At 42.4% G+C, this 20,644-nt stretch overlaps 1 protein-coding gene across 4 annotated transcripts in view; it reads right to left on the minus strand.

Moving 5' to 3' along the window:
• The window catches only part of LOC117545466 (F-box-like/WD repeat-containing protein TBL1XR1), a 69,879-nt gene that overhangs the window by 23,104 nt on the left and 26,131 nt on the right, over window positions 1-20,644 (minus strand). For all 4 annotated transcript variants that reach the window (XM_034215245.1, XM_034215244.1, XM_034215246.1 and 1 more), the window contains exons 7-9: window positions 2,149-2,290; window positions 1,277-1,340; window positions 1,086-1,183 (exon numbers count right to left, since the gene is read on the minus strand). In XM_034215245.1, coding sequence (XP_034071136.1) covers window positions 1,086-1,183; window positions 1,277-1,340; window positions 2,149-2,290 — 304 coding nt within the window. The remainder of the gene's footprint in view (window positions 1-1,085; window positions 1,184-1,276; window positions 1,341-2,148; window positions 2,291-20,644) is intronic.

A 20,644-nucleotide genomic window follows, 5' to 3' on the forward strand; every position in this document is an offset into this window, starting at 1 on the left:
CTGTTGCTGATTTAGGTATATAAAAAGGCCCACTGAAACACGTTCCGCTTCAATAAATGCTAAACTGTTATTTGTTATGTTTATTTGTGATTTAAAATCTAAAACTAAAAATTAGGGCTGTCAAACGATTACAATTTTTAATCAGATTAATCACAGCTTAAAAATTAATTAATCATGATTAATCACCATTCGAACTATGTCCAAAATATGCCATTTATTTATGTATATTGTTGTGGGAATGGAAAGATAAATGAAAGAAGGCGGATATATCCATTTAACATACAGTATACTATGTATGTTTATTATAACATTGTTCTGCGTGTCAAAATGAAAGACAACCCACACACCTATCAATCATCAAACCGTGGGGTCTTAATTCATTACGTGTTGATTTCTATCAACGGGGGAGTACTTCAGGAAAGTCGACAGAGGGGGGGGGGGGGGCACAATTCCGTTGTACAGACCGACGTTAACAGCAGCCCTGTCTGTGCGCACGGAGACCGACTCTGTCATCCGGTGATCTAACCGCCTTCTGGAAAAGCTTCACAAGTACGTCGGTACGCAAATGCGCTTTGTGACACAAGTGACGGTACGCATTTCAGATTACGCACATAACCTGCGTACCAGTTATGTGCACCCTGTACTACAGCAAAAGTATTCTCCGTCGGGACTTCCTGCAACAACACCACGCCGTTATCAAAGATGTTCTATTGAGAAGACGATCACTACGTGACAAAAGTTTTCAAAACCGTGGCTACTGAAATCAATCTTACTAACGGCTGTCTGTGCAATTTACTCCGCGAGTTGGCAGTCTTTATTTAGCTTACTTTAACATCATTTTTCATGGTGGGGCTAAACCATTTCTTGGTATGGGTGTAGCCTACCCCAGCCATACCCTGGCGCTGCCACTGGTGGTACGTATGAGGTGGGCCATTCTGCACATGCGTTAAATATTTTAACGCAATTAATTCAAAAAATGAATTACCGCCGTTAACGCGATAATTTTGACAACACTAGTTAAAACATTTATTACCTCAATGATCTCAAAAACTTGTTTTAAGCATTTATCAAACTTTTTGCCTTACCTTGTCTACACCAGCACTGAGGATGAAGTTTCCTTTCTTATTCCACTTGAGTGCAAATATAGGACCTTTATGCTGACCCAATGTACTCGCCAGGTTACCTGGAAATATGAAAATTCTTGTTATATTCTCAGCTAAGAAAGAGAATGGAAACATTTCATCATCTGAGCGTCCCTGCTGAGCTTTGATCTTACCGTCTTTTGTCCATATTCTAGCAAAGCCGTCGTATGAGCCTGTTGCTAGCAACGTTCCCTCGCTCTGAAAGAAAGAGAGCCATGATTCTTATTAGAATTGAAGTCAGTGGCATTCAGTCTTTCTCAGTTTTATTTGAACATTCTGATTCAGGCAGATTGAGTGTGATTTTATATTCCACAGTTTTTTAACGAGACACATAGAGTGGTGGAGGAATTAATCCGTAAACCCTGGGAAAGGAGGCCCCGACCAAAAACATATGGATTTCAACCGGCGACCCTTCAGTTCCCAAGCCACGTCCCTACAGACTAAGCTACTGCCGCCCCCCTATGTGTCTAAGAAACAACTAAGACCTAGTTAAATGAGACTAATGAATGTCATCACACCTAACATTAGCCACTGTTAGCTCAGCGGTGTTAGCGTGAAGTCATGTGACCGGGATGTAGTTTCTTTATAGCCTGATGTTAGCATTTTATATCTCCTGATTGTATTTACTGTTCAAACAATCGAAAAGTGGTGGTACTAGGTGGAGAATATCCTGCTATACAAAACGTGTAACCAAAACGTGTGTTTGCTACAGACCTTATTTTTTTCAAATGTTCCCCCAAATGCTATGGGAAAATCCCATTTAGTCTAGGGAGCCCTAGTGATGTTAACTTCCAGATCAGCCTACAGAAACATGTCATCACTGCACGACTCTGTTAACACAACAGTAGCTAATGACTAAACTAAATATTAGTGCTGAAAATAATTTGCAGCTGAGTGGTAGAAAAAGTATTTTCCCCCCTGGGAGAGACTCGCCCCCATGTGTGTGGATGGAAGGAATGCCTTCGGCAGGAGTAGTGGTCAAAGGGGCGCACACACACGCACTCACATTCCAGTCTAGTGAGGTGACGTCTTTGTTGCTGGGTACGTCCTGGCCCCCTTCCCGTATGCAGTGCCTCAGAACCAGCTGGGTGGACCCGCCTGTGCTGTTCTCACTCAGGTTCCAGATCCGCGCTGTCGAGTCCCCGGACCTGCCCAGTCAAAAACACACACACACAATCTAACGTTAGTCATGTAACATGGCTTCCTCTCTTCAAACCAGTACTGAAATGTTATCCAACTGACCATCGCTGCTCTTGAGTAGGGCTGGGGTTTGAAAGCATTTATTCGAACCTGAACCCAGTATCAATTCCGTAAATCTTTCTAAATGACTAAACAACCCTTTTTCACATGATCTGTTGAGGAAAAAGGAAAAATACATTTTACAGGCACAACACTTAATTGCGATTACGTGGCCCATAATGCACCCTGTCAAATGTATAGGTCTGTTTTTTTATTTTTGTGAGGCGTGCTCATGCATAGGAGCAGGACAGTGTGTGCACACTGTTGGGTTGGACACTTATATTAATGAGCCCTCAATTGTAGATTAAGGCAGGGGGAAGTTTAAAGACATTTTAAGGAAGATGATTAATAATTCTTTTTTTAAAGTTAAGTCAATTATTTTTACTCCCTTGGCTTCGATCCATGGGCTTGGAAGGAAATTCATATTATGGATTAACACTTAGCTGTTAATGATGGCTCACAGTAATGGCCATTTACAGTCGGACAAGGCTTTTCCTGGGATGGGTGTTGAAGGGGCAGTACATTTATCACACATGTTCATGCCCTTTTCTGACTTGTTAATAACTTATTTTATTATTTTAGGTGTAGTCCACATGTACAACGATTTCTTCCATTATCTGATACACGTACTGCCTTTTAAAACAATCCTCCAATATGGAAAAAAAGTGTTGGATACTGTAGCTGTAAATCAACCTGAATCGCTTTCTGACGACTCTGTTTCTCAATACAGTGGAAGAGTAACGTTTTTATGAACCATGGAAAAGGTCTTGTTAGCAAGTTTAGAGCCAGCCCTATTTTGGATACATCTGCATGAAATATTTCCTCATTGGCGAGGCCTCACAAGGGTGATAACGGTGCAAACTTTAACGTTACAGGCCAGAATCTCTGTTCTCCCAGTCTACAATAAAAACTGAGTTTCTGATCATCTTCATCCTGGAAGGGGTTTTACAAGATCTTCTTTGTCGGTAACCATAACGCTTTTTGAATGTGGACGAAATATAGAATATGTTTAAAAATACCAGTGTGTGTGTAGACTACATTACATTTTGCTGACGCAATCTCATGAGCACAAATCCTGCAGGTATATTTCCTATCTACACTGAACAAAAATATAAACGCAACACTTTTGTTTTTGCTCCCATTTTTCATGAGATGAACTCAAAGATCTAAAACATTTTCTATATACACAAAATAACCATTTCTCTCAAATATTGTTCACAAATCTGTGATAGTGAGCACTTCTCATTTGCCGAGATAATCCATCCCACCTCACAGGTGTGGCATATCAAGATGCTGATTAGACAGCATGATTATTGCACAGGTGTGCCTTAGGCTGGCCACAATAAAAGGCCACTCTGAAACGTGCATTTTTGCTTTATTGGGGGGGGTCTGGGGGGGTCCGAAAACCAGTCAGTATCTGGTGTGAGGGTTAGGGTAATGTTGTGAATCGGGTGGCCTGTGTTCGTCGTCCATAACATACGCCTGCCCATACCATAACCCCACCCCCACCATGGGCCACTCGATTCACAACATTACCCTAACCCAGTGGTTCTCAAACTTTTTCTCAGGCCCCCCCTTTGGAGAAAAAAAAAAGTCGGGCTCCCCCAACACAAATAGTCAGGCTCGGTGGCGGCACCAGAGATTTATTTTGGGGGTGCTGTGGGGTAGCTTGACGTTTCATAGATGGTGCTCAAACATTTAGGGTTTCCCATTAATGTACCGAGCGCTACAGTGGAATTTTCTACTGCAACAATCCCCACGCAAATACACAATGTACTATATACTATGACTGTTACAATGAAGGCTCGATAATCAGCTCACGGCATATAGGTGTAAGCAGGGGTAAAGTGATATTTTTATAGGTGGTGTGTGGACCTAACATAGGGGGGTCCGGGGGGAAGATTTTTAAATATTGAAGTTAAAAGCATCAATCTGGTGCACTTTGAGAGCAAAATGAAGAGATCTATGGATACATCTCTCAACACAGAACTGTAAACAAAGTTACTATTTCTTTATGGATATTTTACAAATCACTCCCCTTTTAAACTTTATTCATTTTTTAATGTCATAGTATTTCATACCTGTTTTTTATTTATTCTCTTATTTTTTTATAACTATAATGATCATATAAACGTGTGCCTCGGAAATAATTGTTTACATTAATGGTGACCAAAACGTTTGAGACCCACTGAGATAACACTGAGAGAGTCCTTTAGCTCACTGAGTCTCTCAGTCTGACAGGAGAGGACTCTCCTCCACTTTAGCCGCATTCACACCGCAGGACTTTCCCTGCTTTGGTTCTTTAGTTCCGTTAGTACCAATAATGTCGCGTTCACACCGCCGGGACTACTCAGTGCCGGGAACTCTTTTGGCCATTTTCAGTCCCTGCAAGAGAGGTGGTACGAACCTGGTGATAAAAGAGTGCCAATTTCTATTCTATTTCTATTGGCTGGGCGAATTGCAAACCACGCCCCGCTAGACTCTGATTTTTTTATTTATTAGGCAGCCATTTTTTTCCTCGCTACAAAACCACATCCACACCTGAGCGAGTAGTTTTTTTGTACTTTAAAGCAGTTATGACCACACGTACTACAACACCGGAGCGGTGGAATGATGAGGAAGTGTCGGCGCTTCTGGCAATTTACTCTGAGGACGGGATGCAGCAGCTTCTACAGAAAGCAGTTCCCAACTCCAAATGTTTTGAGCGATGTTCGCAAAAGCTACTTGAGCTGGGAATCGTGCACAGTGCACACGGATGCCGGGTAAAAATAAAGAAACTCAGACAGGACTATAAAAAAATTAAAGACCACAATAATAAGAGTGGTAACACTCGAAAGACCAGTAAACAAACGCCTCATACAGCGGGTGGGCTTTATACCCCCTCCCCCGTGTAGTTCTTCTTCTCTCGTTTTTTTTTGTACTCGCCGTGAAGTGGTTTTGCGGCCTGCCAGTAAACCCAGAGAAGAAGAAGACGAAGTGACGTCAGCGTAATCTTGCCTCAGGGAAAGTACTGCGGTGTGAATGCGATTGGCACTAGCCCCCTGGCGGATTCAGTGACGTGGTACTTTAGTGCCGGCACTAAAGTACGGCAAGTCCTGTGGTGTGAAAGCGGCTATAGTTGTTGAAAAAACTCCTTATATCCGTTAGCGTAGCTCTCTAGCACCGGAAGCTAACAACAACGATCTCCGGTACCGGTGCTCTCTCTCTCGCGCACGCACACAAAATGGGCTCCCCACACACACACACACACACACACACCACACAACACACACACACACACACACCACACACACACACACACACACACACACACACACACACACACACACACACACACACACACACACACACAACACACACACACACACACACACCACACACACACACACACACACACACACACACACACACACACACACACACACACACACACACACACACACACACACACACACACACACACACACACACACACACACACACACACACACACACCACACACACACACACACACACACACACACACACACACACACACACACACACACACACACACACACACACACACACACACACACACACACACAGCCGAGCTTTAATGAAACACAGAGCCAAGCTTTAATGAAACACAGAGACCCAGATGTAATAGAACTGTATCATATCATTTTCGAATTTTTCAAAATATGATTTTTTTTTAATCTTTTTTTTTTTTTATATAACCATTTTTCCTCCTGGTCTCATGCCTGTCATGCCTCTGCCCACTTTGAGAACCACTGCCCTAACCCTAACCCTCACACCAGATACTGACTGGTTTTGGGACCCCCCCAATAAAGCAAAACTGCACGTTTCAGAGTGGCCTTTTATTGTGGCCAGCCTAAGGCACACCTGTGCAATAATCATGCTGTCTAATCAGCATCTTGATATGCCACACCTGTGAGGTGGGATGGATTATCTCGGCAAAGGAGAAGTGCTCACTATCACAGATTTTTTCAGATTTGTGAACAATATTTGAGAGAAATGGTTATTTTATGTATATAGAAAATGTTTTAGATCTTTGAGTTCATCTCATGAAAAATGGGAGCAAAAACAAAAGTGTTGCGTTTATATTTTTGTTCAGTGTATAACCAATCCAGGTTTAGTACTACTGCATTAGCTCACTTAAAGCCAAACCTTTTTAAGTGCAACGTGCAGAAGAGAGAATCTTAATATTATTTATCTTTTTGACCAAGGTGTCGTCAAAACATGTGAGTTTTCTGCTGCAACGGAATCGTTTAGACTCTCTGATGTCCTGATATCAATGGGGAGCTTGTTCCACCATTTTGGGGCCAGGATAGCAAACAGGCATGTTTTGTTGAGGGATACCTGGGTCTCTTTCACAGCGAGGGAGTAGCAAGCCAATTGGCCACTGCAGAACGAAGTGCTTGTGCATAACCAAGTCCTGGATGTAGGAAGGGCCTGATCCATTATCAGCATGGTAGGCCAGTACCAGTGTCTTGAAGCGGATACACTAGGCCAGGGCTGGACTGGGACAATAATGGCGCGTTTCCACTGCAGCGGGTAGCTCGCTTTAAGCGTGCCGAGCCGTGCGGGGCCCGTTTTTGGTTGTGTTTCCACTTGGCTTAGTTTTGGCCCGGGGCTACTTTTTCACCTTTTTTCTGGCCCGACTAAATTGTGGTTCTTGGGCCAGGAACAACCAGGCTGAGTCGGGCTGAGTATGCTAAACTAGAGAGAGAATCGCTGACAAGGGGGCTACAACTACAACAAGATGAACATATTTGACCGTGAATTAATTGTAATACACGTTTCAAAATGATGCCGAAGTAACAACATACTGATACCGGTTAGTAAAAACCATGAATTAATGCTTTGACAAGTCTGCAGACAGACGGCAGGCGAAAAACCCTTTTAAAATGCGTGTTTTCTAAATGTAGCTTGGCTAAGCTAATGTTATATATGCTCCGACCGTCCACACTCACAACAACGGCCTATACAGACATAAATAAACCAGCGACTGTATTCACCATGACACAGGCAGTCTGTGGTTTGTACTTGTTTAACTTTTGTCAAGTTTCTGAACAAATATGAAGAGCTGTGAGCTCTGAGTGCTAAGAGCTAACGGCTGTGTTGTTTTTCTGGGGCTCTCATTGAAGATGACGTCACGGCTCCGCCTACACTGCGTTACTATAGTATCTGCCCCAGTTCCTAAACTGTAATGGAAACGCAGCATTAAAGTGAGCCGGGCCTAATAAGGCCTAACCAAACCGAGCGAGGCCTGCAGTGGAAACGCGCCATAAGTCAGGCCGGGAATTATACACCCAGCCAGGCCACTACCAGTTTTCTTTTGTGCCATTTTCCTGGATTTATTTGTCTATATTTACAGTGTTGCTGCCCATAGTGATAGCCCTAAACTTTAAATCTACTACCCCAGAATAAACATATGGACATGGGTTACTATTTAAAAAACATGTGCAAATCTATTTAGGAACCTATCCATGTGAACATATTTTAAGTGGAGGTGGACCTCAAATCCTCTAGGGGGGTCCGGGGGCATGCTCCCCCGGTAAGATTTTTTTTAAATGTTGGACTTAAATGCATCAATCTGGTGCACTTTGAGGGGGAAATAAAGAGACTACACCCATATGAAACAGAACTGTATACATTTAAATAATCATAAAATCATAATAACATGGCCATAACCAATATCATACCATGTCCAATGAACATTGAAACTTGTTTATTTATTTATTTTTGGTTCATTTATAGTTGTGAGTGTGTCTGGGCTCCTGAACCAGCCTCTCCCCCCGGCTCCTCTTTGAGGCAGCAGCAAAGACTAGTTTTAGCTCTCAACACGTTTTTAAAGTTTATCTTGCCTTTTTTCACCTAGTTAAAATGTTTTTTTTATTGTTCATGCATATTTTACTCCCCCCTCAAATGGAAAATGTGTTTACATAAATGGTGACCAAACCGTTTGAGACCCACTGAGATAACTTAGACTAAGTTAACTATCTAAACACTCAGAGAGTCCTTTACCTCACCTGAGCTGTAGTTATCAGTCTCTCAGTCTGACAGGAGAGGACACTCCTCCACCTTGTTGACAGCTCATTATATCCGTTAGCGCCGCTAGCTAGCACCAGATGCTAACAACAACAATACACGTAACCGGTGCGCGCGCTTTCTCTCTCGCTCGCTCCCGCCCGCCACACATACACACACCCTCCCGAGCTTGAATGACACACAGAGACGAATCGAGGGCTTTATAGTGTATGATCTGTATGAAAGTGGCCATGTCGGCAGGCCACATCATGTAGACAGCCAGTCACCCGAGGCAGAGTCAGACCCACATTTGCGCAGCGTTGCGTTCACAATACATGCCAGCAGGTCACTTAACAGGCCTCCCGGTCCTCCCGATGGCCAGTCCGGGCCTGCACTAGGCGCATTTTTTCAATGGATTTCCTTGGGAAAAAGCGCTACACCCAGCATAGTTTTTCTAAACGCTTCACCTTGAACATGTTGAACTTTTTAGAAAAGCGCTGGTTTTTAACTGTGTTTGATGGAAAATGTAAATTACAACATTTGTTTGAATTGGGGACTAGTAAAGTGTGTGTTTTGCTAACTGACTCTCAAAATCAATTACTGCTTGGCGTAGTCTAATTTTTCCAGCCATGGTTTCTGGGTAAGGGCAGTTATATATATATATATTAGGGCTGTCAAACGATTACAATCTTTAATCAGATTAATCACAGCTTAAAAATTCATTAATCATGGAAAGATAAATGCAAGAAGGCGGATATATCCATTTAACATACAGTATCTATGTTTATTATAACATTTTTCTGCGTGTCAAAATGAAAGACATCCCTCACACATATCAATCATCAAACCGTGGGGTCTTAATTCATTACGTGTTGATTTCTATCAACGGGGGAGTACTTCAGGAAAGTCGACGGGGGGGGGGGGGGCTAGTGGAGTACTTCGTGACCACAGAGTGTGAACGTTGTGATCAGCTGTTTTAGCGCAGTTCTCCAGCGAAGGGGGGGAGTCTCCCTCCGCAGCCGGTTGGCGTAGTTTTGGCACAATTCCGTTGTACAGACCGACGTTAACAGCAGCCCTGTCTGTGCACACGGAGACCGACTCTGTCATCCGGTGATCTAACCGCCTTCTGGAAAAGCTTCACAAGTACGTCGGTACGCAAATGCGCTTTGTGACACAAGTGCTGGAACGATTTCAGATTACGCACATAACCTGCGTACCCAGGGCTCGACATTATAATTGGCCCGCTGGCCCGGAGGCACTATCTAGACAACCCGGGCCAGCATAACGTACTTTCCACTTGCCCGCTCGGGCCACTAAAAACAGTAAGACATACATTCACATTCTGTGATATTGGTATTTTGACAAGCAATTTTGTTAGATTGTTCCGTTTATTAACACTACAACATCGCGCTCTACTCTGCAGCTGTTTGTTGCGGAGTAGAGTGCAGTGCGAGCAGGCTCTCGTTCGCGTGCAGCGGGAGTAGGCCCGTGCTCGCGCTGCGCGCTCACTACAGACTTTCGCGCCACCTAACCATTCGGCAAAATGTTTTTAAAACCACCAGTAACCGGCCAAGCGCCGGGCAAAAAAACAGTCCTTAAATAAAAGAAAGTCACCGGAGGAGTTAAAGGAGAGTGACAGGGAGTACGAGAAGAAGAAGAGGGAGAGAAAGTTTCAGGCACACTGGCTTGATCGTTGGAGTTGGCTTGAATATGATGCCAATATAAACAAGGTCTTCTGTCGGCTCTGTACATCAATGCCGACCTATGCTGACAAGTAAGTGAAGAGTAGAAAATATTGTGGTATATTCGCTATAGGGAAATGTCCCAGCAGTTTAGGACAAGGAAGGCTAGAGGCTAATATATTATAGCCATTACATGTCTAACTCCTGATAATGACAGGAAGGCAGAAAGCGCATTATACAAATAATAATACTCATACCATAGTGTCACCCTCCTTTTTATTTTATTTTAAAAATGACCACAATATAATTATTTTAATAAACCAAATATGAACAATTGCTTTATAGAAATGTATAGTAGGCCTTAGGGCTGTGCGATTATGGCAAAAATCATAATCACGATTATTTGGTCAATAATTGATATCACGATTATTTTGACGATTATTCATTGACCATTTATTGAACTTTAAAACAAATAATATTTTACCAATAAACAAGATCAACAAATATGTTGGAGCGCACTTCCAAAACCATACTAAACATATATTAATATGATAAATAAAAATAAATTAGACCAAAATAAATGAAATCAAACATGTTGCAGTGCACTGTCACAACCTACTGAAAACTCCTTAACATATAGCCAACATTTTGGTAAAACATATTCAACATATTCCACTCAGTTAAACATTGAAGGCTGGCCAACCGTCATGGTCCAGAAGTAACAGGAAATAAATGTTGAACTACAATTTAAGACCAAATAAAAATGTTTAGGCCACCATGGTCACACCATGCTGGTAGGGCTGCTCATGTCATCTCTTAAAGATTTTTTTGCAAGACATACCAGCCTGTTTACATGGTCTGGTTTCAGAGATGAGCGCAGGCAGGTGACAATATTGCCACCTGTACTGAAGACCCTCTCTGAAGAGGAACTTGTGGCAGTGCTGCCACATATGACACAGGAAAAAAAGAAAAGACTCTGAAGAACCCTTTCTTTGCCATTATATAAAAATAGTGTTGCTACAAAAGTATAAATTAGGCTTACTAATAAGACAACTCAGATCTGAAGCTACACAGTAATCTGCTGCAGCAACAGTGCAATAAAAAAGACAACATTAATAGAATCAAACCCATTTTTTGTTGCATTTTATTAGAGTATAAAAATAAATGCCTTTAAAATAGGATGCAAGCAACACTAGTTTCTGAACTGATAGACTATAATCAATTTAAACAGAACAGATCTTAATGTTTGCATTCTTATACCATTTTGTACAATAATTATCATGAATAAATTCAAACAAACTAAAACTTACAGCAGATTAATAACGGTATCTAAATTGAGTTTTTATTATATCAAAAACCTGTTGAAATGCTGCTGTTATTTTTACTGTCCCCCAAAGCGCGTCGCAGCCTCCAGGAAAGGTTATTTCATAACTTTGCCGTCTTTGAAAGACTTCATGTGTTTCGCAAGAACGTGACTGACACGATAAGATGCTATGGTAGCAGCCTTGCTCTTGTTGTTGGGCCTGGTGAAAATGGACTGCTGTGCATTTAGCTGTCCTCTCAGGCCCCTCCCCTTTTGGAGCGTAGGGCAGAATTAGGAGGGAATTCCGTCTCGTAGCGTTTGTGCACTGTTTTGAAATGCCGCTCCTAAATTACCCTTCTTCGATAAAGCCACGCTCGCATTGCAGATGAGACAGATGGACTTTGAATTGGAATAGATACAAAAATAATGATCCTCCCACTTGGAGTGAAAATTATATATTTTGGGCTTTTTTGCTTCTGCCATAATTGCGGTCTTGTGTGTGTGCGGACTGTCACTCCTGTTGACACGTACAACGTCAGCGAAATAGTGCCCACTGCCCACCAGCCACGCCCCGACACATGGGGTCACGCCGGCCAATCACAAAGCTTTGATGCGTTCAAGTGCATTATTCTGGCACGGGAACATTATGTTACAGGACATTAACGATAAAACAGAATATTGTTGTTCTATTTTTAGACACATCTCGCGATCGACTGGGAATCTCCCCGCGACCCTTCTTTTTAACTAGTTGCTGCTCTTGTTCTGACATCTTCGCTTGCGCTGAACACTCACAACACATGTCACTCCCACGTGGCCGAGTGGGCTTTTAGGGAGAGGCGAAAGCGCACCCAGCAAAATAATCGTATTTTGTCAATTATGCTGTTTTCCTAATCGTCGCAAGCCATAATCGTAATCGCGATTAAAATACGATTAATTGCACAGCCCTAGTAGGCCTAGCTAGTTAGTGGCTAGCTAGTGGCTATTTACATATGATATTTAAGCAGCAGATTGTTTTGCTTGTTTAGGGACTCTCCACTCTTCAAGGGCCAGGTAGCAGAACGCTCCACAGGGTTTGACCCGCATGAAAAAAGCACCTCACACCAGGTGTGTGTGAGGAGGCAGAAGGCAGCAATCGAAACACCCGCTGTGTTAGCTGGGATTCATGTTAATGGTGAAATAGATGCAGGTTTCCAGGATAAAATGGAGAATATGTTTCATACATCGTACTATGTTGTCAAGAAAGAAAAGCCATTTACTGACTTTCCGGACCTGGTGCAGCTCAACAGTAGGACTGGCTCCAACATGACCAATTGTTACTTGTCAGACAAGGCATGTTTAAGGTGAGAATCACAAATACATTAATACTGTACATTCCAAATTTACTATTTAATTAACTTTTTACAATTCCTTCATTATTAATGAAATTCCCTTTTTTTACCTTCAGATTCACAATTGATATCTACAATGTGGAGAGGGAGCAACTGCTTTCTGACCTAAAGAATGCAGGCTATATCAGTGTGATGATTGACGGAGCAACTGATACTGGGAACCTTGAGAATGAGATTGTCTATGTCAAGTTCTTCAATAAGGAGAGAGGAGTGGTTCAGTCCTTCCTTGGCATTGAGGATGTCAAACACGCACATGCAGATGGTGTACTTTCTGCAGTACAGACAGTGTTTGAAAAAGCAGGTCTGGATAACTGGAAGGAAAAGGTGGTTTTCCTATGCGCTGATGGTGCGGCTGTCAATTTGGGGAAGAGGAATGGTGTGGTTGCAAAGCTGAAGGAAGAGATTGGACACCTGCTTGCTATACACTGTGTGGCACACAGGCTGGAATTAGATCTGGTGGATTCAATAAAAGAGAATCAGAGGCTGAAGCAGCTGCAGGAGGTGCTGCAATATTTGCATCAGCAATACCACTACTCTCCAAAGGCACTGAGGGAGCTGAGGATGCTGGCAGATGCAATGGAGGAGAAGGTCCTCAAGCCTACAAACCTGAAGGGGTCCAGGTGGTTGCCCTACATCCACAAGGCAACACAGATCCTGTGTAATAGCTATGCAATCTTTGTGGCCCACTTTGAGGACCAGGTCAGCCCAGAGAGGCCAACCCGACCTTCACCTGCAGTGATGGGAAGGGCAAAGAACATCCCCCACTACCTCAAAAGCCACACCAATGTCCAGTTCATGCACTTCCTGCTGGATACACTGGACTTTCTCAAGGCACTGAGCCTCCAGTTTCAGCAGGATAGTCTGACACCAGGGGAGGCAGTGCAGTACATTGAGGCCTGCCTCAATGGCCTTACAGAGCTGTGTCTAGAGCCCGGAGAGCAGCAAAGGAAGATGTTGGCTGATGCAATGAATGGCACCTATAGAGGGGTAGATTTCAAAAACACCACCACAGACACACTGGCTACAGACAGGAAGAAAATTACAGACATGCTTACCAAACATATTGAGAGCCGTCTGGGAGACCTGCTGTCTACCGAGAGCATTGTGCAAACATTCTCAGCTCTTGATTATAATGTGTGGCCAAAACTGGACAACTCAGATGAGTCCAAAGAAGCCTTTGTCCTCCATGGACGAGCAAATATTGAGTCCCTGTGCCACCATTACCAGAGCATCCTGGTGCGTGAGGGGAACACAGTCACTGAGGTGTTGGGAGAGTACAGGCTCTATAAAATCTGGGCAAGAATGCGGAATGGGCCCCTCAGAGACACTCTCCTGGAAATACTCCAGAGAGGTGATCTACAGACCAAGTTTAACAATCTAGGCATCTTTGCCCAGATCTACCTAACAATGGCTGTCAGTACCGCAGCATGTGAGAGAGGCTTCTCTTGCATGAAGAGGGTGAAGAGCGACTGGAGGTCCTCACTGTCGACCCAAAATCTCACTCGTCTCATGTTCCTGACCATTGAAGGGCCTAGTCTGGATACCTTTGATGCTAAGAGAGCTGTTTTGCAGTGGTGGCAGTCGGGGTCAAGAGCCAGACGTCCAGGATTTACAGCCTGGTCATCAGGAGGACGGCAAAATCAACCGACCGAGGAGGAAAATGAGGAAGAACTGACGATTGAAATGTTGTAGTATAGTAGTAATGTAGTTTGTAAATAAATTACTATTGCAACAAATGTGTTCATTTTCTTCATTATTAGAGTCGATTTTTTTGGACGAATTCTCTTGGGCCAGTGGTTACAATGGTGGGGCCAGTGATAATGAAAATCTACTGTATATTTTTACCCTTAATGTCTACCCCTGGTACCAGTTATGTGCTCCCCTGTACTACAGTAAAAGTATTCCCCGTCGGGACTTCCTGCAACAACACCACGCCGCCGTTATCTTGATTCTGATTGGCCAGAAGACATTATCAAAGATGTTCTATTGAGAAGACGATCACTACGTGACAAAAGTTTTCAAAACCGTTTCTGGTCTTCGGTATTTCCAGACAAGTGGCTACTGAAATCAATCTTACTAACTGCTGTCTGTGCAATTTACTCCGCGCGAGTTGGCGGACTTTATTTTGCTTACTTTAACATCATTGTTCATGGTGGGGCTAAGCCATTTCTTGGTATGGGTGTAGCCTACTCTAGCCATACCCTGGCGCTGCCACTGGTGGGATGTATGGGGCGGGCCATTCTGCACATGCGTTAAATGCGTTAAATATTTTAACGCAATTAATTCAAAAACGTAATTACTGCCATTAACGCGATAATTTTGACAGCATTAATATATATATATACACACATACACAAAAATGTGTTTTTCACAGACATTCTGAAGCACTTTTTACAATTTACAAAACTTTCATTTAGGGGAAGTTATCAACAACCCCCACCATAATGGGAACACTATAAAGCATAGACAGATTCCAACACTACTCTTGAGGCTATCTGTTTGTTATTTTCTGAAGCTAAAAAGTAAATAGTGCTGACTGCAAAAGATGAAGAAACTTTCCCCCACAGACATGGTTCCCAAGAATGCAATAGTGAACTCAACATAATTCTAAAACTAACCCTCTTGGTCTACTGATCTGTAAGTAGATTCATGGTTGCCAAATAACTGCTTAGTCTTACTTACTGAACAATAAGCCTTTAATCATTAGTTAATGCTGGAAAATTCGGCTCATTTACAGCGCCATCATGTAAAACATGCTTTGCTCTGTAACAAACATTTCATAGATTTTTCTGCATGAGTCCATTCATCTAGAGAGGGATAAGCATACTGTAAAAACAATGACTTAAACCAACAAAGATTTGTTTAGTGGTGGTATATCAGAGAAAGACCTTTCCATCGACAAAAAAGCAATGGGATTTCTCCATAGGATTTTGGAAAATAGCTCGAAATAAGGTCTTTCAAAAACGAACCCGTTTGATAAATGCACGTTTTGTTCAGCCGGATAATATCCACATGTCTACCCAGTGTGAGAAAAAGTTTTTAGAGAGTACTTGTCCATGGACAAGTGAGTTTGGCAATTTACTTGTCCGAATACATTTTTCACTTGTCCAGAATGGACAAAAATTGGGGCCACTGGAATCTTCTTCTTCGTCATCGTATTTTACATTTTCCCACGGTTTTTACGACAACGCTAACGTAAGTGAGGGGTAAGATTTTACTGCATCACACATAGGGTTGGGTATCGTTTGGATTTGAACGATTCTGGTTCTGCTTTTCGATTCCGGTTATTTTCGGTTCTCAATTCCGGTTCTTTGAGAGGGTAAAAATAAGTCAAACTGGGAGAAAAATATATTTATGAAAAGATTAAGTCAAATCTGTATTCCTATTTACAAATCACTTCATACTGTTGAATTTCTTACGGTTATTGAATACAATTATATAAAAATAATCTCTGCATTGTTTAGTTAGTTCTGGTGCAGTTTGAGAATGTACAATTGGCCCAGTCTCCTCTGATGTTACACTGCAACCTGCCTGTGAGACAAAGTCCAACCACACATGTCCAACACATAGGACATAACCTAATAATAATAATAATAATAATGACACATTAGATGTATAGCCTATAGGCCTAGCGCTTTTCTACAACTCAAATACGCTTACACATGTCCTGCAATACACATGCTGCAGCTGCCCAGCTGCTCACTGTTTGTAAAAGTAAATAAATAGTATTTTCATTTCAATAATGTACCTTCTATACCCTGCTTCATAAACAATACTGACATCCAGTGGCGTGCACAGACATTTATAGGAGCAGGTGCTCAAGAGAAAAAAAAGGGGCACCTTCTGAGTCGTTGTGGCGGTCGCGCCGAAATTGTGCGCAAAAATTTGCCGGATTTTGTTACGTTTCTTTTTGGTTTTTGGTTACTTTATTTCGGGGTTAGGGTTATGTTATTTAATTCTTATTTTTACCTGATTTTACTGATTTATTATCAACATTTTTATTATTTTAACATTTATTTTTATTATTCTAAATGACTTAGGGGGGTCCAATCTGAAGCTAGGGGGGGATGAAACCCCCGGGATTGACGCCCCTGGTGGAACCGCCGGCTGCCTTAGTAGTGTGAGATTTATTAAAAGGCACATCTTGTATGTCGTAATTGCATATATATTTATTTCAATAACCATATGCTGTCTGATGCAGATGCCTATCTAAAACAAATCAAATAGTAGGCTTACTAGCTTCTACACGCTAAAGCAACTGTAGTCAGGGATGCAAACTCATCAGGTATGAAAAAGGTGACAAGGATCCGAGCCCCCGACCCCACGGAATATCGGCTTTAAAATGAGGAATAACAGAGGATTTTAGCAGTCAGAACAACTAAAGCAGCCGTTAATAATAACAGAAACGCCAAAGAGTTACATCTAATAGAAATATATAAAAGCATTTATTTTAATTGTGTAGCAGTCAGTTTATAATTTTGGCAGCACTGTTGAGCATTTTGAAAATGTATTTTCATGCCTCTTAGTATTTTTATAATACTTTTCTACTTTCACTTGAGGAACATTTTGAATGCAGGACTTTTACTGTAACAGAGTATTCCTACACTGTGGTACTTCTACTTTTACTCAAGTACAAGATCTGAGTACTTCTACTTTTATTAAGTACAAGATCTGAGTATTTCTACTAAAGTACAAGATCTGAATACTTCTACTTTTACTCAAGTACAAGATCTGAGTACTTCTACTTTTACTCAAGTACAAGATCTGAGTACTTCTACTACTAACAGCTGTTCACCAGCGGTGCAGTCTGTGCCACAGTGACTCCGCACAGTTAACGAACGCACCGTAGCTAATGTAGCTGACCCTCATCCCGGAGCAGCAGAGTTCAGCCGGCCCGACAGGCAAGAAGACTCGAGCACACAGCTCGCGCTTCATATATTAAAAAATAACACCATGCGCGTCATGATGGCACATAACAGCTCGCGACCGCAGATTATTTCGGCGATTAGATCAAATGTAAATTATATTTGACGCAACTTTAGTTACATTTCCATGACTTTTCCAAAACTTTGGGAAAAATATTGTTTTCCATAACTTTTCCAGGGCCTGGAATTTGCATTTTGAATTTCCATGACTTTTCCAGGTTTTGAATGACCGTACGGTACGAACCCTGTATAGTTTAGTTTGGCATCTGATTTAGGGGATTCAACAATACACTCATTGTATTTGTTACCTGTTGGTTACTGACTTGGTCGTCACTAGGCCACTTTTAATCGTGTTGCTGCGTGCTGCTGCACCACACACCCGCCGTGGCCTGTCTGACTGAGTGACTGACTTAGTGATGTGTCGGTCGCGAACGAGCCGGCGCAAAGAGCCGGCTCTTTTAAGTGAACGACGGGAGCCGGCTCTCGCCCGCGAACGAGCCATTTTTGCGGAGGGATCTAGATCGGCATGAAGGCACATTTGCAATGTGCACATTATCCCGCTTATTACATGGCCACATTCTCAACAAAGTAACGACATGACTCCCAATAGTAATGGAAATGCTTTTATGGATTTAGAAAATGATTTTATTGATTTAAAAAATAGTTTTATGTATTGATTTAAATTGACATGCATCCGCTAAGAAAAGTAGTCCGTTGTTACTGTTTGAACTAACGTAGCAACGGCAGGAACTGCTTCGATAGTGTTTTTGATTACAGATTTGAAAACATCGTTGCTTGCTTTAAAAGTAGCACACTTCATGATGTCAAACCTTGGAAAGTATCTAGATATCCCTGCCCTAATGCCAAAGGAACTGCACACTGAATATGTGTCGCCGTTTGATGTCCATGTCTGGACCGCTGCGTAAAAAGGAGGGTTTCTGCCCCATTACTTCTCTTCTTACTTCTATAAGAATAAAACACGGAGGACGGAGATCTCTTTTTCTCCCCCTCTTCTGACAGCCCAGCAGCTGATCTCAGAGCACGCTCCCCTCTCCTGCAGGGGGCGTGGTCAGCTGCAGCTCACAGAATCAGCCCCCTGCAAAAACAGCGCTGGATGGAGCAAATAGAGCGAAATGAGGCATGGCTAAAATACAGGATCTTTTTGGTATTTTGAAAAAAAACCTATATTTATATACTTTATATAGGTCGATACAGTAGCCCCTTTTTTTAAATAGTGTTTATAGGTGTTGCTATCTGTTTTGTGTAGTGTGGTTCTACAAGCAAGTCAATGCATTCATTGGGTGGTATCAGAGAGTTGCACGGGTCTGTAAATGCAATGAAAACAATTGGCCACAGCAAATCATTTATATTAAACATGTAATTTTTACTTTTGAATACTTCAGTACAAAGGATGTATTGAATAATTTAAGTGATATATGTGTACAAATATAAATCATTAGTCAAAACAGGGCTACATTTGATTTAATTAAAAGGTATAATAAGTGGTAAACTGAAGAGCCGTTTGGGAGCCGAAAGAGCCGGCTCTTCTTGGTGAGCCGAGCCAAATGATCCGGCTCACCAAGAAGAGCCGGAATTCCCATCACTAGACTGACTGTCAGCTCTGCGCGCTCACGTTGAGAGCAGGGAAGGGAGGGGCTGCAGCCAGGAGTACGGGAGTGCCGCGGGGCACGCGTGGGGATGTCTGACAAAATTACAACGCGCATTTGGGGCATTGTTGTATATATTAGAAGCTTTTAATCCAGAATTGATCGATGTTACCATGAGCCACATACAGTACACTGTAATTTTTTTTTTAAACTGTAAAAAACGAACTTTCAAAAGGGCACATTGCTGTCCAGAGGGCAAAACGGGCAGGTGCTCAAGCACTACCTAGAGTCTATGTGTGCACGTCTCTGCTGACATCCCTGTGCTCCTCTGAGTCTGGGGGTCCGGGGATGTGAGGACAGCGCGAGGACACAGACAGGGAGGTTGCTTTACTTCATAAAAGGAAATGGTGGTCAATATTAACAACATAGGAGTTAAAACGCTTAATAACCTTCATTATGCGTTAGAGAAAGAACATAAGAAAGTTTGACAAAGATGAGGCTGTTAATCGGGCAGCGGATCCGCTGTGTGTAGAAAGAGAGAGAGACGCTGAGCTGCACCGTGCAGCGATCAGCTGATACGGAGCATAGATAGAGCTGCAGTCCGCGGGGCTCGGCCTCGCCTCCTGTCCTCACAACTCTTATTAATCCCGGTACCGGACAATTGATATTTGTTCCTAATCGGAACCGTGTTTTGCTTCCCAACCCTGCCACTGTGCTACACTTCCCACCCGCCCCGCCCCGTCTAACTGTACAGAAAGCGGCGAGATGCATTTCCTTAGGAATCGACAAGCAGAATCTAAACGAACAATGGCGGACACGTACAATTTGCGATTGAGTTCTGCCTTTTGTAAACTGAATGTATCAATAATTTGTCAATAAATCAGGCCGAAAAACGTCACTTGTCCGCCGGACAAGTCAATTGAAAGATCTACTTGTCCGATATTGTAAATAACACGTCCCGGACGGTGGGACGTGTACTTTTTCGCACACTGTCTACCCTATTTTTATAAATTTTCAAATCATAAATCTAATTGCCAGAAGCAAAATGCTAACGTTATGCTATAAACGAACTACAGCCGAGTACAGCAGCACGACTTCAATGTCACGCAAACTTAAGATCGATATTCAAAAATACAGATTCAAAATTGTACAAGTTGAAGTGTTTGTTTTAACAGTTTACAAGAGCGTAGGAACTTGCTTTCAAGCAGAACAGGGCAAACAAACTTAGCGGGAGTGTTTACGTGTTCGGCGTAATGGCATACAGCGTCCTCGACAACTTCTGTAGTCCTATTCAGCCACTTGTTAACAACCATCGTTTTTCAGGC

Source organism: Gymnodraco acuticeps, unplaced genomic scaffold (assembly GCF_902827175.1).
Source record: "Gymnodraco acuticeps unplaced genomic scaffold, fGymAcu1.1, whole genome shotgun sequence".
Taxonomy (NCBI): Eukaryota; Metazoa; Chordata; class Actinopteri; order Perciformes; family Bathydraconidae; genus Gymnodraco; species Gymnodraco acuticeps.